The sequence below is a fragment of the Mesitornis unicolor genome, unplaced genomic scaffold (genome assembly GCF_000695765.1).
Source record: "Mesitornis unicolor isolate BGI_N332 unplaced genomic scaffold, ASM69576v1 scaffold4060, whole genome shotgun sequence".
NCBI lineage: Eukaryota > Metazoa > Chordata > Aves > Mesitornithiformes > Mesitornithidae > Mesitornis > Mesitornis unicolor.
The window spans coordinates 15861-37519 of NW_010157420.1; the positions used below are offsets into that span (position 1 = coordinate 15861).

The 21659-nt window shown below is 37.9% G+C and overlaps 1 protein-coding gene across 1 annotated transcript; it reads left to right on the forward strand.

Moving 5' to 3' along the window:
* The first annotated feature begins 4370 nt into the window (after nt 1-4370).
* OGN (osteoglycin) lies at nt 4371-13272 on the forward strand. Its single transcript, XM_010179888.1, has 6 exons — nt 4371-4535; nt 8960-9044; nt 11040-11198; nt 11715-11917; nt 12502-12597; nt 13102-13272. The coding sequence occupies exons 1-6, from the start codon at nt 4371-4373 to the stop codon at nt 13270-13272; spliced, it is 879 nt and encodes a 292-aa protein (XP_010178190.1).
* Nucleotides 13273-21659: the final 8387 nt, after the last annotated feature.

The following is a 21659-nucleotide window of genomic DNA, read 5'->3' on the forward strand; positions in this document are numbered from 1 at the left end:
AATTCAAATTTAAGCCAGGATTCCATTTCAACACAATCAGTAAAACACCCATTCAAAATGGTTAGCATTACAGATGAAAGCATCTTGTGAGAGAAATCAATTGGTGGAAATGAGGTATCATGGGTAAAACCAAAAAAGCACACCTGACAAAACAAAAAGCACACCATAAACATATTGTCAAGGCCCTCTTCAAAAACTGGAGCTCAGTCAATGACAGAGCTCGTTTAGGTTTTCAGAAAAGAAACCACCATCTACATACACAGATCCTTGTAACTAGAGTCCAGGAAACAGTTACTGACAAACTTCTAGGCACTAACAATGCCTAGAAAGCACTCTCTGCTTGCCAGGACAGATACTTCCTGCTAGCCTCCCTATTGCCCATGCATATGGATGACATTTTTTAGTTCAAGTTATGTAGATATTGTAGTTATTTCAAGTAATTTTGTACCAGAATAAAGCAGCACTGCTACTGAGAGAAGCAGCATTATCCTTGCTTGTTTACAGCTACTTGCCCCATCCCCTTCCTTGTGCTGATCAGAGAATTATAGAATAATTTGCATTGGAAGGGACCCTTACATGCCATCTAGTTCAACCCCCTGCAATAAGCAAAGACATCTTTGCCTAGGATCAGGCTGCTCAGAGCCCTGTCCAACCTGACCTCAAATGTCGCTAGGGATGGGGCATCTACCAGCTCTCGGAGCAACCTGTGCCAGTGTTTCACCTCATTGTAAAAAATTTCTTCCTCCTATCTAGTCTGAATTGACCCTCATTAAGTTTAAATCCATTGTCTCTTGTCCTATTGCAACAGGCCCTTTTAAAAAGATTGTTCCCATCTTTCTCTAAGGCCCCCTTTAAGTATTGAAAGGCTGCACTAAGGTCTCCCCAGAGCCTTCTCTTCTCCAGGGTGAACAAAGGTCTTACAAAAGTCCAGACAGACGACATCTGAAACTTTTCCCTTGTCCACTGATGCAGTTACTCCATTGGAGAAGGCCACTAGGTTGGTCAGGCAGGACTTGCCCTTGGTGAAGCCATGCTGGCTGTCTCAAATCACCTCCCTGTCCTCCATGTGCCTCAGCACAGCTCTGAGGAGGATCCGTTCCATGATCTTCCCAGGCACAGAGGTGAGGCTGACAGGTCAGGAGTTCCCAGGGTCCTCCTTTCTGCCCTTTTTAAACATGGGTGCAATGTTTCCCTTTTTCCAGACGCTCAGGGCTTCACCTGACTGCCATCACTTTTCAAATATCACAGAAAGTGGCTTGGCAACTCCATCAGCCAATTCCTTCAATTCCTGATGTGAGCATCTGTTACATGTTTGGATAAAAGCAGTTTTTATCTGAAAACATTTGTCTCTACTCTTTTTCTTCCTGATACAAGGCATGACAAGCAGGCATAACCCAGGACAGGACGACTGCTTTATTTGGCACTGACAGTGAAGCTGTACTGTAAGGTAGACACTGATGACATCGTGCCAGTGTAATTACTTAACATATCACCCTTCAAATGTATGTGTATGTAAGAGTTCATGAGTTTCTAATAAATGCTTGGATGACAACAGTGAGTACACACATTACACAATGCTTCTGTGGTGAGCATACCACTGAAATCTTGGGATCCTGATGAACACAGACTTCTGAAAATGTTTTCTGCAGAAGCTGTAACTAAAGCCTTCTAACGTTACAGAGTCCCTCTTCCTCTTGCAGATCAAAGCAAGTAAGAGCTCTCTTGCATGGAGACTTCCTGAATTTTCAAGACTGCACTTATCTAGTAATTATTCCTCATGATAAAATATTTTTATATATAAGGAAAAAACTAAGCTCTTCCCAAGATATTCCAGGTACATAGCTGTGAAATCTAGGATTTCAGTACTTAGAAAATAAAGTCTTATAAGAATATAACAAATATATTTAATATTTTATATCATGCTTTCAATTTCAACACTTTCCCTCAGAACATTTATCCTTTGATTACAGCCAAGCATCGGAAAAACTTGGATGGCCCAGAGACAGATGAAATCTTGACATGGATGTTTGGTGGGGAAGTGGCAGTAGGAAAGAGCCAAGTACAAAGCAGAGCTGCTGTCATTGCTTCTGAAACACACAGGGAACAGTGAGAACTGGTAAGATGGTAATGATACTGCAACTTGTTTGTTCTTTCCTCCACAGATCCAGCCTATCCCACACTACTTCTGACTGAAAGTCCCTATGTGCTGCAGCAGCAAGCACCTTCCCAACCCAGCCAACTCCTGGTGTCTGATTGTTCCAGCAGAGCAGCAACCCATGCGATTCAGAGTCCCACTGACACTATTATGATGCCTCTCACCTTTACATTTCCATGTATACTTACAGCAAAGCCCTTCTAGAGCAAGCTCCAAGTCCAAGCAATGGATATGAGCTCAACTAAAAACATTTTCATAAAATACTAATGAGGAGTTCAGAACATGAACTGATTATAAACTGGAAAAAAGTTTAGACAGCAAATGGCTGCAGCCACTCTATAATTTGTAGATTTACTACAGACAACTGGTTTCTAAACAAGGCAGCACTTACAATGAAACTTAACCACATAGGCCCACTGTTTGTCCCTAACATTACACTAGCTGACAGTGCTATCTAGGAAAACAAAAAAAGTAATGAAAAGGAAAGACAAATGTAAATCTGAGCATCTTCCCAATAGATTTTCTTGCTACATACTTTTTAAAGACTGAAAAAAGCTACTCTGTAAACTTTCAACTTGGTCATCTGGCTCCCATTTACACTGACCGCCAAAAATACATAAGGAAAAGGATGGGGGAGGAAGAAATGCATTAGAAATCCAGGAAAACCGCTGCTTGTAGTTCAGATGAAAATTCTACACCTGGACACTGAGTTGTCTACAGAACTCCCACAGAACGTCACTCAAAACAAGTATTGATTGGGAAACCAAGTTTTCAATAAATTTGCTAACAAGCCACTCCATGAAGCATTCAGACATGAACTGCTTGTCTGGAAATCTCAACACACACACACACACACACACACACACAATTCTAAAAAGTATTTTGCGTTTCCAGAACTCTTCAGACTGAAAAGTTTCCATTTCATACTTAGGTGAAACTTCTCCAAACATATATAACCTGTAATGAAACATTTTATTACTCATGAAACGTGACTAATGTGGTATACGTATGTTTTGGCTCTACCTCTGCTCAGTCAGAAAGCAGCTGCTTTGTCTCTCAACTAAAATTACACAAAATGGATAACATATGCCTTGTTATAGACCTCTAGTTTGCACGATTAATATTTGATTTACAGCACAAGCCTTAGCAATTTTCAAGAGTAAGTCCCCAAAAAGCAGAAGGCTACCGTTTAAACAAGTAACAGCAGAAGTAGGATGAGCTAGACAGACCTCATTTACAAACATTATTCAAAGTACAACCCCCCTGCTCCAGGATATTACCTCTTACCCTAGTGAAAGAATGCTGGCAAAGCATATTTTACCTCATGGAAAGCACTTTTAAGACTGTCAAACACTGACGAGTGTTCATTTCAGCAATTTGAATGTAATTCATAACTTCACTCTTACCAATTCACTTGAGGTTAGCATACAGATAAGGATATCTGGTTTCATGACAATCACAGGAGAACTTTGAATCTGCTAAAACGGTAGGTGGACTTTTTTTCCTAAAAGAGTATTAACCTAAAGCCTAAATAAAGCACTTAATGACAGTAAACAGGCAGAAAATGCAGTGTAAAGATTTCTTTTAAAAAGTATTGCATGTGTATTTAAAATGCTTTCTAGATTCTGTTTGTAGCCTCCTGCCCCTGCCTGCAAAGTGTTCAACCTGTAAAATACTCAGGGGGTTTCAAGTTATCTTCTCTTGTTTACTTTCAAATGCAAAGTCAGAGACAGTGACAGATTATTGCTACAGAGCGTTTAGGTTTGAAAGTTATTATTTTGACAACTGAGAAAAATGCATTTGAACCTCTCTAATTTGAATTAGTTCAGCTGCATACCTGTCAAACGTTTCATAAAATGCCTTACAAAATCCTCTTGCTATTTTAAGAAAAACAACACACTGGGAAACAAGTAATGCCATTAGGATAATATTTTCCTTACTAGTTGGAAAATGTTCTTCATTATTTCCCAGTTTCTTTTCACGTTAAGAACAGGTTTTATGATACTAGAGTCTAATTAAAGGATCTCAAGAGTTAAAATTTGTTCCGTGTTCGTTCTGCGTTAGAAACCCCTGCCAACGAGTCCTCTAGGCTTTAAATATTGTTTTGACGGATTGCATTTTCACTTCCAGTCACAAAGAAAGTATTCTCCATAGTCAAGACAGGAGCAGCTCTTCACCAGCTCACTGAGAGACGGACGCGTTGCTCCGTGCAAGAATGAAGACTTTGCAGACGACTTTTTTGTTGTTCGTGTTCGTAGCTTTGGTAAACGCAGCACCACCTTTACAGGAAGAATCACTCCAGTTTTATGAGTACGATACAGATGTTGCTAAAGGAAGCCTGATCCAAGACTATGAAATGCAATCCAAGGATATAAGAAAGGTATTTTATTTATATTATCAGTTTGATATTTTTAACTGCTAAGCATTATGTGACTAGGCTGATATGTGCATGTGTGCAGGTTTTATAGAAAAGTCTTATAATAACAGCAAAACATACAATGGTTTCAGACACAGGGAAAGCCACTTAGATTAAAACCACAGAAATACTACCCCTGCTATGGTCTGAGAAACCCACAAAAGACAGGATTTCACAAATATGACTAAAGCATCATTCTAAACTCTGCTGTATTTACGTGCCTACTGTTACAAGTTTCAAGAATGGGCTATACCCGCGTGCTAGCTCAATGGTTTGAGTAACATTGCATTAACACAGTAAGTTTGTTTAAAAACAAGGATGGTGATTTTATTTAGAAATTTTATATAGATAGAGATATAGAGATATAGAGATATAGAGATATAGAGATATAGAGATATAGAGATATAGAGATATAGAGATATAGAGATATAGAGATATAGAGATATAGAGATAGAGATAAGAAATTATAGAGATATAGAGATATAGAGATATAGAGATATAGAGATATAGAGATATAGAGATATAGAGATATAGAGATAGAGATCTCAAAGCAATACTTGAAACAGTACTTTTTATTGGACATAACCTGCCAGCATAAACCCCAGTTTCTCTTTTGACTTACCAAACTATCAAGTTTTGTGCTTTGGTGTTTAAGGGTGGGGTGTTTGGGTTTTTTTGCAACTCGACAGTTTAGCAACCCTGAACTACTGTGGGATGTCCAGTAGTCACCTCCATTATTAACACTCGCAGCCTTACAGGTAGCAGCAAAGGCTAAACCTCATCGCACTCACCAGCGCCCCCGAACGGGCAATTCTGAACTTCGCATGCCTGTTAATGTAAACACCCCAGCAGAACACAAGGAGGGTGAAATGAAGTGCAGCAGCCTCAGCTGACAGGGCCACTTCCAAACCTCATAGCTCTGTTCAGCCTGCCTCTGGCACGACCCAAATCATACACACCAAGAGAACAGGATACAATATCGATCAGGAAGATAAACTAACAGTGACTGCCCCGAGAGCAGCTGCCAAGGAAAACATCACATATGCAAACAAAACAGTACCAGCCAAATATTAATAAATTCAAGGAAGTTTTCATTAATAATAACTGTACTCGTTACAATAACTTAGTCTGATAAACAAGAAAAAAGACAACAGCAAAAGATAATTAGTATAAGTAAAAAATTGCAGCACATATATAGAAAAATCACTTCTCTATACCTCTTCTAATATTTTCCCTATTCTACTTAAACTATAGCTAGACTAAAAATAGCAGCTACATATTTATATTAAAAATGTCTAAGGTATTTTTAAATCTGGCCTCTGCCACAGTGATGAAGCAACACGTCTTCATAAAACTATGAGAAAGGGACCATTTAAAGGACTCTTAACTAATAGGTGGCTATCCACTCACAACTAAGTTTTTACAAAACTACTGAAAATGTTAACTTTAACTAAGTCAGGCACAGCATCAGGTGACATTCATCACTAAAACTGTTCCGATAAGAACACGCTACTGCTTTAGTAAAAAGAACAATAAGGAGGATACCTACAAGGAAACGGTGCCAACAGATGTGCCAGACTCATCAAAGTCCGTACTGGCAGTGCTATAGAGCAGAGGGCTTCTGAAGGCCAACACTTCTGCTTAGGATACTTCTGGGAATGCAGTCGGTCATTATTTCCATCAGGTCAGTTCTCATTGCAAAATAATAAATTAGTTCCTTATGCACAACAAATGCATTTGTCCAAGTTCCAGTGTTCCCAGTTTAAATCCACGCAATGTGCAAACAAATCTATTCACTTACTGCACCAATTCTATCTCCCAGAATACTTCAAGTGTTAACTGTAACTGAAAGACATGCCAGTAATTTCCTCAAACGTGCCCAGTCACAAATCTGTCTTGCATGACAAATTTAACTCCTTACTGTGTGCTTGAACATAGCTTGAAAAATAGAGTTTTAGTAAAAACATCTGTGTTAGCGATCCAGAAAATGAAGTGAGGCTTAGCCTACTACCATGGAAAAGGTCAGCCAAGCAAAATTGATGACAATGATTATTATTTAAAACCACAGCTGCCCCAGTCTTGAATAAAATATTAGAAGTTCAAAAACGTGAAATCATAATTTCAAAAACAGATCCATCCAATTAGGAACCATCTCATACCTGGACAAATTCATTCCACTGCATAGAAACTATCAGCTTCATAGACCTTTGTGTGCTATACAGATGAGTCGATTACTTTGCAGAAGTTTTAAGATGGTTAAAGTATTGAGATGTAAAATGTCAATGTGGTTTTGTGTGGGTGGAGTAAAGTGCAAGAGGCAGGTGGAATTTAAGTATGTAAGGAGACCAATATTCTTCCAGTGCATTCCCTATATATGCAAGTAATGAACTTTCGGTGCTTATAATCCAGTCTCCTGCACTGATATTCCACAGCTAGGAATTTTGATAACTGACCAGAAAATACTTCATTATATTCATTATTTGTTCCACTAGGGACGGATGGGATCTGTTTAATTTTGTGGCTTTAACAGCATTCTGCAAATAACTGGTTTTAATTTTTTGTTGACATTTCCCGCTTGCAGAAACGAGCTGTACTCTGTATTCTGCAAAGAACTCACATGCAAATTCTGTTACGGATCACACCTCAAGTAGGATACTGTACTAGAAATCTATACCTGGTACAGATATGCTATGTCAGCAAACATGTTTTTCATACAAGTATATGAAAAATGTCCCTTATGAGCCAAACAAACTACAATAGAAGTGCAGTTCTATTGTAAGTCCGGGTACATAGAAGTCCACTGGCATGGGTACCTCAGTCAAGGACCACATCTTCACATGCCCACTCAACAGATCTATGCAACATGAACATTTCTGCAGAAACTTTCTGTAGGATTTGCTGCTTGCTTGAGCCCAACTGTTCAGCTCATACACTCCCAGCCTCTCTACGCTCAACACTGCGAAAGCTCTTAGCCTACACAGAAGTTTCATGCTACAACTGCTAAACTGCTGCCAGCATTTTAACTTGGGCATTAAAGTCCTACTACAGCAAACCAACCTATCCCAAGTGAGAGGCAAAAAAGAGCCCGCCTGGAGAGACAAATGCAGGCAAGAGCCAAGGGATGGATGATTCACAGGCTGAAAAAGGGTCAAAATGACAGAGGCTAGCCAAGATATTTGTTTCTCAGGCTTTAAGTCAAGCTTGAGGGTTTTATTTTGCAGAATACAAAAATTCCCACAGTAAAGTACATGGAAGCAACCAAATACTAAATAAAACAAAGTTTGTATCAAAAGCAGCTTGACAGATACCATTGCTTTCACGGTGCTTTAGCAGAATATGTGTGTGTTAAAAAACCAAAACCAAAACCCACAAATAAAATCCAAAGCACAAAACTGGTTCACTTGTGAGCACTCGCAGTGCGTAAGAAGCTCTCTCCTGCCAGGACCTGATCCTTAAGCACATTTAAAGCAAAACATCCTCTGTACTCCATGATGTACTTTTCCCCATGTGTTTTCAATAGCGATGCAGACCAACAAGCACATTGCCTCACTTCGTCCTACAACTATTCCCCATCAAAAATGACAAATGATGCTTGTCAAGAACAACTGCCACAGTCAACCTAAAAACCCCCCTGACTTTCACACATGCAAATCATAGTATAATCTACTATATGTATACTATAATTCTAGAAATACTATGTAATTCTCTAAAATTTCTACAGTATTCAATGAAACCCTAACCACCATTTCCTGCAACACAAAAGGCCCTTTCTGTTAGCAGCCCAGGTCTCCAAACAGACTTAGGTGCAGTTAATGGAAATGAATTGCTACATTTTGGCCCATACCTGAAAGTAACATGCTCATAAAATAAGTTGTCCTGCAATTGAAAAGATGTCATAACGATCTGAACGGGCATTTCTGAGTAACTTTAAATGCAAGGACATGTCATCTTACTGAGATGACCTGGGTAAAACAAAAAGACAACTTCCATTCACAAGAATCCTATCAAATTATGCACAATGCACAAAATCTTCGATCTTCAGAACTCCAGGCTTTTGCAGACACTCGTCACTTACACATTCGTTCCCCACCACTGTTTCTATTTTCCCTCTTTTCATTTTGCAGCTACTGTACTTTCCTAAAGAACTTTACCTTTCTAAAAACACCAGCAGCACCACCTTCCCTTGCCTTTCGAAGCTAACAGCTCACGTACAAAAAGGATCATATATACTCTTACATGTTGGATAACAAAAGTGATTTTAAAAATTACATATCATAAGGAAGTATGTCATAGGGAGCCAATTTTTAAGAGCAAGGCTGTATTGTAATACTTGGTGGTTTTTTTGCTTGCCGTTTGTTTTTTAAAATAACATTTGCTCTCACACAAAGGATGGAGCAAATATTTCTCTTGACGCTTCCCTAAGACTGCAAGGGGATGACAGCGAACTCAATGTATCGCCAACAAAAGACACAAGTAAGTTAATTGATACGAATACTGCAACGTTTAAGCTCTCCAAAAGAACATCTTTTAATATGAAAATTTAAATTACGAAGGATGACATGGAATATAGAATTAGTCCTTTCATTTATTAATATCTTTCCTATCTCCTGTGGAAAGTCTTCTAACTTCTGATGGAGCACGCTGAAATAATGTCAAAGATTCTCAGGTAAATTCCAGTTACACAAAGCACAGCTCTTAATCTCTACAGCCTTGCCTGGTCACATTTGCTGTAGAGATGTTCCCAAGTTGAATAAGTTAGGCAAGACAACCATGAAAAACTACAGACCCCAATGAGTTCCACAGTTTAACCAAGCCATGGTGAAATACCATGTGCTTCAATAGATTTCATCAAGGACTGGCTATTCTCACAGGTTACAGCTGATGACTGGGGAGGTCAATGTTAAATACATCAGGAACATTCTTCCCTAGCCAACACATCCTACAGGCTCTGAGGTACATTGTCCAGATTTCTCCTAACAAGCCACAAGGATTTCTAAACTTGAAAGGAACAAAGTTGTTGTCTGCCAATCAGAGAATTTAAAAATAGACACAGATTTCAGGTGTATCTGTGATCAAAGCTTCCAAAAATAACTGATGATTCAGAAAGACCACTGGAGGGCCAATCTCCACCACTCTTAATCAAGGTTAGTTATTGCCATATAGCATCTGTCATCAAGCCCCCATCAAAAGCAAACAAATCTTTAAGAACACCAGAGCTTCTCGTCACCCACAGGCATAAAAACCATTGCCTTTCAAATAGTGACAACATCATTTCAATCATTTTCCATTTCCTACACCCTAGCATATGACAAACAAGATGCTAAATCAACAAATGCAAACGGAGCAGAACTCTCTAGTCTAACAAATGGTCGTATTCACAAAGCTCAAGCTCAAAATCCCAGTTCCATTCTCTGCAGCACCTCTCTAAGAAATTACTATTCTATTATACATACTGGGTTGGATTCCCAGTGTTGGCTGGTTAATTCTGTAAGTCCTCACTGGTTATTATATCTATATGATAGATATAATATGGTTATGTGGTTATTTCACTATGGTTATTTCGCTCTGTAGTGATAACAAACTACCTAGCAGTGTGTTGCTACTCTCTACAGCAGACAGACCACTTCAGAAGCTAACCAGAAATCTTACAATACAGAAAACACAGTAGATCAGATAGCAGTGGTGACTAATCTGGATTGAAAGCCATATTTGCTATATATCGGTGTCACACAGGATTCATGCAAAGCAGAAACGACTGATACCCTACTATGTCCACAAGGAGCAGGACAAGCCATAAATGACTTAAACTGCACTAAAAAAGATACAGAGTTTCTCTCATTATTTAAAATAACAGCTATAAAAAAATGGAACAGATTGCCTAAAGTACTTATCTAGACATCATTGCTGGAGCTTTCATAAAAGGGATTGGACAAAATACCAGCTAGGAGTAACACAGGATATACAGGACCCTGCCAGAAATGCTCCAGTGCAACTACAGTGTCAAATGTGTGCACTGCCAGATGCTACTCCTGCATGGGTTTCTATTTTCAAAAGGATGGTTCTAAAGATTACATTTAACATGGCCACAGAATTGCAGTTGTCATATTCACAATACTCTAAGCCGATTCAAGAATTAAATTTAAGATCAATTAATAGCATTTCAAGACATACTCATGTAAGAGCAGAGAATATACGCAGGGAAATTATGCACGACAAAATGAATACAAAATTCAAAAAAGCCCAGAATATTGAATCTTTTCAGAATTTGATGTCAATAGAATTTTTTAATTCCCCAGCCTCACCCCCCATCTTTCATTTTTTGATCTATAACATGTATTTTTATATATATAATATGCATCTTTCTATATAATGATGGGAAATCTTAAAAGATACTAGAGAAAATGATATTTGGGCTAGTCGAGCTTAAGTTAGTTGATTAACTTTTAACTCAACATAATCTGCTTTCAGATTTACCGACCTGTCTGCTCTGTGTGTGTTTAAGTGGATCGGTGTACTGCGAGGAAATAGACATCGAAGCCGTACCCCCGCTGCCAAAGGAAACAGCGTACCTGTATGCACGATTTAACAAAATCAAAAGGATAGCAGTCTCAGATTTTGCTGACATTCGTAAGCAACGTTCAGACTTTCATTTCTGTTTGCCTGATGGTATATTTGAAGTTGGTTTTGTCCCTTAACGGTATGTCAAGATTACCAAAATAAGACACATTTTATACTTTGCTAGCTTTCATTATGTGTATTACTTCATTAATTCAATGCTTGTATTAGAGCAGGCACTCGGAAGGCAATACAGAAACCCACTTCGGCTCATGTACCCATCTCAATATTCCCACACAATCAGAAAAAGAGCAGATCGCTAAAAATAAAATTGAACTCTGCATCTCGTCAGGTCTTAAATGACCATGTTGTCTCTAAGAATGAAAAGGAAAGACCCAGAGTATTTTCCTTATTATTATTAAAATAAGGAAATCCAAATGTGGATTTTATCCATATTTTAATAGAACTTACGTTTGTAGATCCCAATTAGGATGGTGCAGCCAACAGTGCAACACTTAAATACAATCAGACACACTTAACATGCCATGTAATTATAAACTAAATATTTCTGTTTTCTTCTTTGTGAAGCTACCTTGAGAAGAATTGATTTTAGTGGAAATAGGATAGAAGAAATAGAAGATGGAGCCTTTTCAAAGCTGCTGTTACTGGAAGAACTTTCTCTTGCTGAAAATCGACTTATGAAACTTCCTGTTCTACCTCCCAAGCTAACAACATTTAATGCAAATCAAAACAGAATCAAGAGCAGAGGAATCAAAGCAAATGCCTTCAAGGTAAGTAAAAGACAATTATTGAAATAACTAAAGTAAAAATCAGTAACCAGACTATCCAATATACCAACACATTCATTTTTCTGTATTCTTGTAATGTAAGACAGCCTACAATGAAGAAGCTTTCCAGCTTTTGGATTGTTTTTAAGGCACTTTGGATAACAGTCCTTTGTGCACGGACTCTCTCCTGTCGTTCATATAAAAAATTGTTAATGAAATATCTTACCTACTTCCTTTCTCGCTTACATGCAAAGAAACCTCGATCCAAAACTGAAGGCTCAAATACAGTTCTGAGGACAACATGAATGCTAATAAACAAGGATGTAGCTTTACAGCGGTCTCAAGTTTTATAACCAATAAGCTGGCACTGACACTTCTAAAACGTAGAAGGCCTGTTCTACAAGTTTCTTAATTCTTCAAGACAATAGAATTAAACATTCACAGCGAAAATACACGTTTCACATTAGATCACTTTACACACTTTCGATGCGATCAGGAAAAAAATACTGATGTCATGTAACGTGCACAAGTTACTTAACCTCCAGTAAGCAATATCAGCACTAATAACCTCTCTTTCCTTCTATTAGAAGCTGACAAATCTGGCGTACCTTTACTTAGGACATAACGCACTGGAATCTGTTCCCCTTAACTTACCAGAAAGTCTGCGTATTCTTCACCTTCAGGTATTTTTGAAGTATTCCTTAACGTTCTGTCATGAAAAGCCTCATTAGTTAACATACTTCAAAAGAAAGCCACTGTCTTTTAAAACAGTTCACGCTGCAGTTGTGCTACAGTTGTCTAATGTTCCTCCAAAAAAAACCAATTCACCTCTAATCTGTACAGCCACAACCATTCAGTATTCAGAAGTTACTTGCTAGCTAATTACCACGCAAGAATTTCTCATTAGTTTCTGTACATTAAGGATAGAAATTGATAAAAATAAGGAATGCTCTTTTGTCAACAATACATTTCAAACATCAATAATAACCTCAAATTGCTTATCAGCTCACTGACGAGTGTGAAGAGACTTGATTCCTACATATCACTAGTGTACACAAATCAATCCCAATGACAGTGAAATGGAGGATAAGAGGAATAAAATTAAGGTTTGAAAATTCTTCAGTGTACATGGGGGGGTGTGTGTGTGTATGTGCATTTATTTATTAAACAGATGTTTTGTTTTGCAGTACAACAACATTACTACAATCACCGATGACACCTTCTGCAAATCTAACAACACGCGTTACATCCGCACACACATGGATGAGATCAGGATGGAAGGCAACCCAATCACCTTGGCAAAGCACGTCAATGCTTTCTCCTGCCTGAGAACACTGCCTGTAGGAACATACTACTAGCCACTACTTACACAACTATACCTGCCAAAACTTCCACATGGTAACCAAAGATCATTCTTTCTCCTCTGTTTACAAGTTTATATCCTCTCCCTTACTAATGCTGTTTTCCCTGCATACCCCAAACCTTTTCCTATGTTGAAATGTGGTTCTCCTCTGAAACAACTATTTCCAAACACCCACTTGATTTAGTAGTTACAATGTCACCCACGATTTCTTTTCTGTTCATGAAAGTGTAAAAATACATATATGCACACATGCATCTTCAACTTGTATTTCACCACGTGTTCTTTATGTGTGGGTAAAATCACACAGGTAACTGCTTGTTCACATCCTTTACCAGTACCCGGAAAATCACTACACGTTAATTTCAGATAAACGCAAAACATTCTTTGAAGAAGCTACAGAGGAAAAACACATCTTAATTCCAATCCCAGGTTTTTAATCTAAAATAAAACGTTTTGAGTCGACCTTTAGATGTGTATTGGACAAAGCTGCACACAAAAGAAAGTTATGTCTAGAAACAGAACCTCTCAAAGCTTCACTTCATTGAAACTTCCCTAACAACCTGGTCCATAGAAAATTAGAATAATTCACTATCTAGGCTTTTTTTTCCTGGAACTTTTCAAAGATGTGTTAAATCTCCTTCTATTATTTTGCTTTCAAAATAACCTGAGTGTGTGTGTATATGTATTATGCATCTTATTTTTTACACAAGGTATTTTTAATTCAAATACATAAATTTCGCTCAGCCGTACTCCCAAGAGTCATTTTTGCAACACCAGCTTCTCATTTGAAGACAATAGTCAAAGTACAGCACAGTAGGACTTCAAGTATCTTTGTTATTAAGAGATGATGTAGACTGAGCCTTGTTCCACTGCTTTTGCTTTACAAAGAAATGTGACAATATAATTAACAGCAAAGCTGGATTAATGCTTTCACGTGTAAATAAGTAAGATTTCAGAGAGATGTCAGTGCAAAGAAACAGAATTACCCTTGTACAACAATACTTCTGCTCATTAGGGAAAAAAACCAAATCAGATCTTTAAATTAAAAAGAAAAGTTGTATTAAAAACACAAATTGATGTGTGCAGGCCTCAACAGTGAGTTCACCCAAAACTACAGATAAATGATACGGGACGTAATGTTTTCAATTACACACTATACGTTTCATTTTCAGTGTCTCCCCTCAAATACCTACCACAAGCATAAACTCTCCAGGTAAATGAATGCCAAAAGTGTGCTAGTTACTATTACCAGATCAACTTTGTACTAATTTTGAAGCTAGTATAGATTCCTAATTTGTAGAAATAGTGAAGCATCTCATGCATGATGATGTGTCATGTATCACTACATCTAGAATATTGATTTTACAAGATATTTTGTATTAGTTTAGTTTCTGTTATTTAGCTAAGCCTTGATTTATTAGTGCCTGTGCTATAGGGAATTAAATGTACGTTTCATTCTTAACACACTGATGCTCTGCCACGAAGAGAGCTGAGACCTAAGTGCCTTTCAGTCACTTTTTAAGTGTCCATGTCAAGCATCAACTGTGGGCTCTTCTTTCTGGAAAGAGGATGCAATTATGAAATGCAGGACAAAAATACTTTTGCCCTGAAGCCATTACCCAAGACAGACAGCAATCCCCGATATTTTCCATTTTAAGTTATTTGGTACAACAAGAAAGAAATTCCACGGTCTTAATACAACTGACAATAAAACCGAGTCCATTGTTACAGAATAATACCTGGTTTTCATTTTCCTATATAAGTCTCAAAACTGTGATGTTTCCAAGTTTAACAAAATGTAAACAATAACCCCAAAGGATGTACAATTCCAGTCCAACCTCAGACCAAATTTACACCAGGAAAAAATAAAAGCCAACAATTCATATTGCTCTTTTAATAAATGCCTAAGATGGAGAACACACAGCTACAAGTGTCAGTGCAATAGCACTGCATAAGCAGTGGCCTCTAATGTTATTCTCATTGCAAATCATTATCACTAAATAAAACTCTTTCCAGTATTAATAGCATCAGTAAATATCACCAAAACTCTTCCTAGGAAAACAATTAAATGTGTATACACAAATATATGCACATTTATGTAAAATATACACATGACAACATTGTAAGACCTAACAACTACGTGATTAACTTTATATTAATATATGTTGTATATATTTTTGAAAAAGCACTAGACATTGCAGCAACACTATTAATGTCCTTAATATTTTGTGAGCAAAGTAGACAACTGCTACCTTCTGAATGCCTCATGCAAGCAATAAATTATCTGATACGTTTTAATTTACTTTACCCATTCATAGCAAGGCAACTCATCAAATCATTAAGTGAGAAGGGGTTCAGTATGCAGGATTTTTTGCCTTCTATTTGTGTGTCCAGTACTCCTATTAAGCTGAATGTTCTGTTTTTTCCCCATCACTCATTTCTGTTCTGTATTTCCAATAAAACTCGAATTTTTTTTTCTTCTTTATTCGTATCAGCTTCAACAACGTGCTCCTCCAGCAATGCCAACAAGCTTCAGCTGTTTAGCCCCATAGTACATTAAGGGTGTATCTAGATCAGAAAGCTATTTGCAGATCTAAGTCCATTTTGCAGACATAATATTTATTGTGGCAATACAGTAAGTCCTGCCATACAAGAAATGCCATACAACAGACTTATATATAGGACCGTTGTCAGAGGATGTAGGGAGGCAACCAGAAAAGCTAAGGCTTCCTTGGAATTAAACCTTGCAAGGGAGGTAAAGGACAACAGAAAGGGCTTCCTCAAATACTTTGCAGACAAAACTAATGCTAGAGGCAATGCAGGTCCACCGCTGAATGAGGTGGGTGTTCTGGTGACAGGGGATACTGAGAATTTGGAGTTACTGAATGCCGCCTTTGCCTCTGTCTGCACTGCTGCAGACTGTCCTCAGGAGCCCCAGAGCCCTGAGGCTCCAGAGAAAGTCAGGATAAAGGAGAAGTTTGCCTTGGTTGATGAGGACTGGGTTAGGGATCAGTTAAGCAATCTGGACACCCATAAATCCACGGGCCCTGATGGGATGCAATCGTGGGTGCTGAGGGAGCTGGCAGAAGTCATTGCTAAGCCACTCTCCATCATCTTTGGTGTTGTGGGCAACAAGAGAGGTATCTGAGGACCGGGGAAAGCAAATGTCACTCCAGTCTTCAGAAAGGGCAAGAAGGAGGACCCAGGAAACCACAGACCAGTCAGCCTCACCTCCATCCCTAGGAAGGTGATGGAACAACTTATCCTCAGTGCTGTCTCCAGGCATATCAAGGACAAGAAGGTCATTAGGAGCAGTCAGCATGGTTTTACCAAGAGGAAGTCATGTTTGACTAACCTGATAGCCTTATATGAGGACATAGCCAGGTGAAGAGATGATGGTAGAGCAGTGGATGTGGTTTATCTTGATTTTCAGAAATTGATTAACCTAGCACAGAACTCAGGCCTAAAAGATTGATAAAACAGGAAACAAAGCAGTTTCCACTTCATACTACAGCTGAAAAGTAAAGATGGTGCTTTACTGACAGTAAATGCCTGAGCTAAATAAAACTGAAATTAAAAAAATACACACAATTAAGCAGCTAAGCATCTTCCTCTAATGCTAAGCATCACATAAGATGTTCTGTGTCTGTAAGACTGCAGTATTTTTACTCCAAGGATTAGTTGTTTATCTTAAAACCAGTGCAAAGACAAATCAAACATGCCAAATGATGGCAATTTAAAACTGAGTTCAAATACTATGTGCCAGTTAAGAGTGAGGAATAGTTTGTTTCCCAGTCAAGTAAAACACTTCAGAATGGAAAGCGCTGTCGCTCAAATGCACGCTGCCACATTTTCAGAGACAAATCCATTCCTTCAGAACTAACATTTAAATGCCAACGACTACAAATGTTATTTTCTTTTCACGTCTTCTTTTGCCTTTCTGTTTTTGTTCAAATTAAATGTAATACCAATGAAAACTTCCCCACGGAAAGGCAGAGATAGTCTTATTTTCCCCTATGTCTGACAAACACTGCAATAGCATGGTAAAAACCAAGACAAATACTCAGAAAGGACATTGCCCTTTGAACACAACACAAAAATCTTCGGGTGAAATACCCTTCTCCACAGCATCCAAAATGAAGATTCCCAGACTCAGCTAAAGTGTGCTAATTTCACCTCTGTTAATCTGTCTTAATGAATTACTTGAAGAACTAAGTTTAGTACTGATATATAAAGGCTTGATAGACACTACCTTGAAATGCAGGAAGGTGCACCTACGATGTTCGTACCACTCAGCGTAAGATGAAAGGCTTCTGAAAAACGTTAAAAGACTTCCATGTTCTTCAGTGCTACAAAAGGAAAACATATTGTTTAACCCAAACAGCACTAGTCAGACATACCAGTTCTACACCCTAATATCTCCACTTTTTCCTCAAAGAATTTGTGAGTAGTGTTGTTCAAATTGGAAGCCAGAAATCACCCCCAAAAAATTATCACACCAAGAAAAAAACCTCTGTAGTCTAGATACTGGGAAAAACCCCACAAAATTGAAGAATTCACTTATTAACAAGTGTTTTCAACTCCTCGGGCAGGGAAGCAGCAATAAAGTTAGTCTAAAATGTAAAGTGGGATAATTTGGCCAAAGTAGTCACCTGTAAAATCTACATTTAATACTCTTGTTTTCTAAATATATTTCAAGATGCTACATAATAAAACCTTAACACACAAAACCGGTAAGATTTACCAAATGGCATCACTAAGCTTTGAATATTCATAAGATGTTTGTCCTGCTCAACTAAATCTTTGCACGACACATCACCTGCCTCTTCCACACGACATTCAGTTTTGCAAGATTAACCTTGAGCTCCTTAGTTCATACAAGGCTTCTAAACCAAAACTTCTGATATACAGTTAAGACTTGATTTATCTGCTCTTAAGCAAGACTGTGATATTCTCATTAATTAGGGAGTGGGGCAGGACGAGGGAGAGGGATGCCGATAAATCTGTAACTGAGAAGTGGAGCGCAGAGATCTTAGTGCCAAGCCCATCGTAAGCAGACATTAATAAGCCTGGATGGTCGGAGCTGAGCTGATTCTTGCAGAATGCCCCTCAGTATTTCTGCAGTTTGGAGCTCCCTCGTGATTTAGCAATTCAGCCACACATGGATACGGTATGGCTCCACTCACACAAATGATCTTATGCTTGCAGTAGTAAATTGTCTTGGAATCTGATGTCCTGCAAAGCGCAGAGCAGAGACACCTTTGCTGGACTTGCATGTAGTCAGTGGGGATTCAGCAGAGCTTACAGCCTCTATCATTACACTGATATCAGTGCTGTTCCAGCAAGGAAATCATTCAATTGCAATGTTGTTGCTAAGTCTGGTGTTTCATCTGTAGTGCCTCTGAAAACTGAAAGGACATTTTACTTTCTGGCATTTCTGAGGAGTCTTCAATACAAGAGACAAAGCATATGAGAAATACAGAAAAGTTCGTATAGTTTTGGCTCTGCCAGTTTCAGAGTAATTGAACTGCATCAAGTGACAACGTTTATGTGCAATGGTTACACACTTTGTATAATAAGATTTTTCCGTTTCCACTGACAATAGTTAACAAACAGAGGCAACAACACACAGCACCAGCTAAACCAAAGAGATTAACAATTCCAGGTGCTAAAGGCAAGTTAAAAATACAGGCAACACACAGAAGAAATACAAAGATTTTGCACTTAGAAGATAAGGAAGCTTATTTCCCACATGGACTTGTTTCACACACAGAAGTTAAATCCTTTAAACTTAAATATAATTTCAAAATGAAATATTCACTGTATCTTAAGAATCATACAGAAACTTCTGCTCTCAAAGAAACAATAAACATTGTGAAAAATATATATGAAATTATTGCTGAGGTGATTCCAAAGAAGTTCCAAACACTACATAAAGTACAGAATCAAGGAAAGCTTCATGGTTGCCTGACTGCCCGTTCATGCAGATGAGGAAAAATACACACAGTTCTGAAAACAAAAGCTGCTTTTGATATGCAGAGATGATTACTCTCATTGAATAGGAGAAAAGTTTCTCTTGGAGAAGGTTCTTCTTAAGAAAAACACAACATAAAAAACATTTATCCTTCAAATTTCTAATAATGTAAGAATCAGGATAGAGAAAGGAAAGGAGACTATTTAAGATGACAGAAACTGCAAAATAGCCAACCACTCGTTCAGTGTTGTCAGGGGGAATAAGGAAAAACGCTCATCAAGGGTGCAGAGTTTTCACTCAAGAAACTTGACCAGAACACAAACAAAGCAAAAGTCCACAAAAGTTAAGTGTCAGAATATCTGGAGCAAGAGGAGCCTTAGTCATAAGGGTGAACAGCTTCATGCCATTGCTGACATGAAGCCCCAGCCAAATGACACAGACTATGAGCTGATGTCAAAACGAACCTAGCAAGCACTGCTTTCAAAATACAAACATTTGTTTCAATCGCTAATAGAGGATTTTACAAGTTTACAAAACCTGCCTAAGGGATATACCTGCTCTACATTCAGAAAATTACAGACGATCTAAATTTGACACGTAAACTTGACTTGTGACATCTTTTCTGTTTGAGATTAGCTATTATTTTTGGATATTCAGAACAGCTGAGAGCAGAAACTTGAGGCTGTTAACAGAATGGTTGCAACAGCGCATTACCAATTCACTTCAGCCATTCAGGGGAGAACTCTGCCTCAGATCCAGCTCTATTTAATATACAGAAACAACAGCCCTTAACATGTTACACGAACAAACTGGAAAAAAACCACATTAACTTCATACAGATACTGAAAATGTAAAAGAAAAGCAAAGCAAGTTTTATCTTAGCCTGGAAAGAACAGCATCATTAGAGGAAGTTACCACAAGTCACAGTGGCCAACAAAATCAGGCCAAGATGACAAAAAAGCTGGCAGGACCAGCAAAACTGAACCTCTGGAAGGACACAGACATATTCTGATTTACAATAGCTGACTGGCTCTACATTCTAAGCAGCTTTTTTTAACCACATCTCATAAATGTATACATAAAAATCTACACATACTATAGTAAAAATCGAGACTTAGTAACAACAGCCCACATACCACCGGCTAGTGAACACAATTCGACGCATACTGCAATATACGCTGTAAATCAATATACATGGGCCACATAAAACTTTGTTACAAAACTATGTACTTGAAATTATATTCAAAAAACTTGCCAATTAAGATTAGTATCCACTTTTATGCAATTTAAAAGACTATCACAAACCTTGTGACTTTGCTTTAGCATTATGTCTTAAGTTTGTTTTTATTTCTTTTTCTCCCTCTCAGACCCACCTTTAGGAGATACAGCAGATGAAAATTTTCACAGCTAGATCACACCAGCAGAGACAGTTTTGGCTAACAAGTTCAAAGAACCAGTTTCAAACTTAAACACTAGTCCACTAATTATATCTGAGTATCTACTTCCTTCAGGTACAGATACAGCATTGGCTAAATTTAAGATAGAAAACTGGATTCAGCATTTAAAAAGGGGGAAAATCTGTGTTGGCCTGAGCAGACAATATGTAATGGACATGCTTTTTTGTATTGGCAAGGGAGAAAAAGACTACATAAGAGCATCATTTCAGTTAACTGTCTCACAGCACTTAACCTACTCAAAAACAGTGCTTCCTAACAAGCCTAAATTACCCTAATTCCTAACGCTGAAGCTAAATACAACAAATGCTAAAATACCAAGACAACGTGGTATAAAATTACAAAGTACAAACAGAATGCATGTTAAAATTTAAGCCTTTTTTTTTTTTTTACAGAATTTAGCATTACAAAATGTCACAAGAGTTAAAAATATAAAAAAAAAATCAAAACCAAAACACAGAAGAAGAAAAACACCCATCTCCAAAGCCAACATCCATGTAACAGAGAAATCATCCAAAACTAGCAAAAAGGATACTCAGGCAGAGAGTTAACTCTGTATCTGGTGAAAATCACATACCCTTCATCCAAACATCCTTTCACTTTGGTAATATAACATCACCAAAACACAAAACTATACAAGGAATTTCCCTGTTGTAAAAGTATTAAATGTTCCTTTCATACAAACCTTTAATTATTTTAAGAGAGGAAATCTATTTTAACACACTGCAGTCTGCAAGACATCTTGCATTAGCATATAAAATGAAAGAATGAGTCTTACAGCTGTAGGAAGAATTTCTGCTTCCCTTCACTTCCTACATACCTCACCCATGCAGCGTTTAATAGAACACAGACCCTTCCTAAATCCTTCACTCTGACTTATACACTCCAATCAGTAAAAAGTCGGAGTAGTTATTCAAACCGCTTAAAACCTCCTCCTACTTAAAGAATCCATGC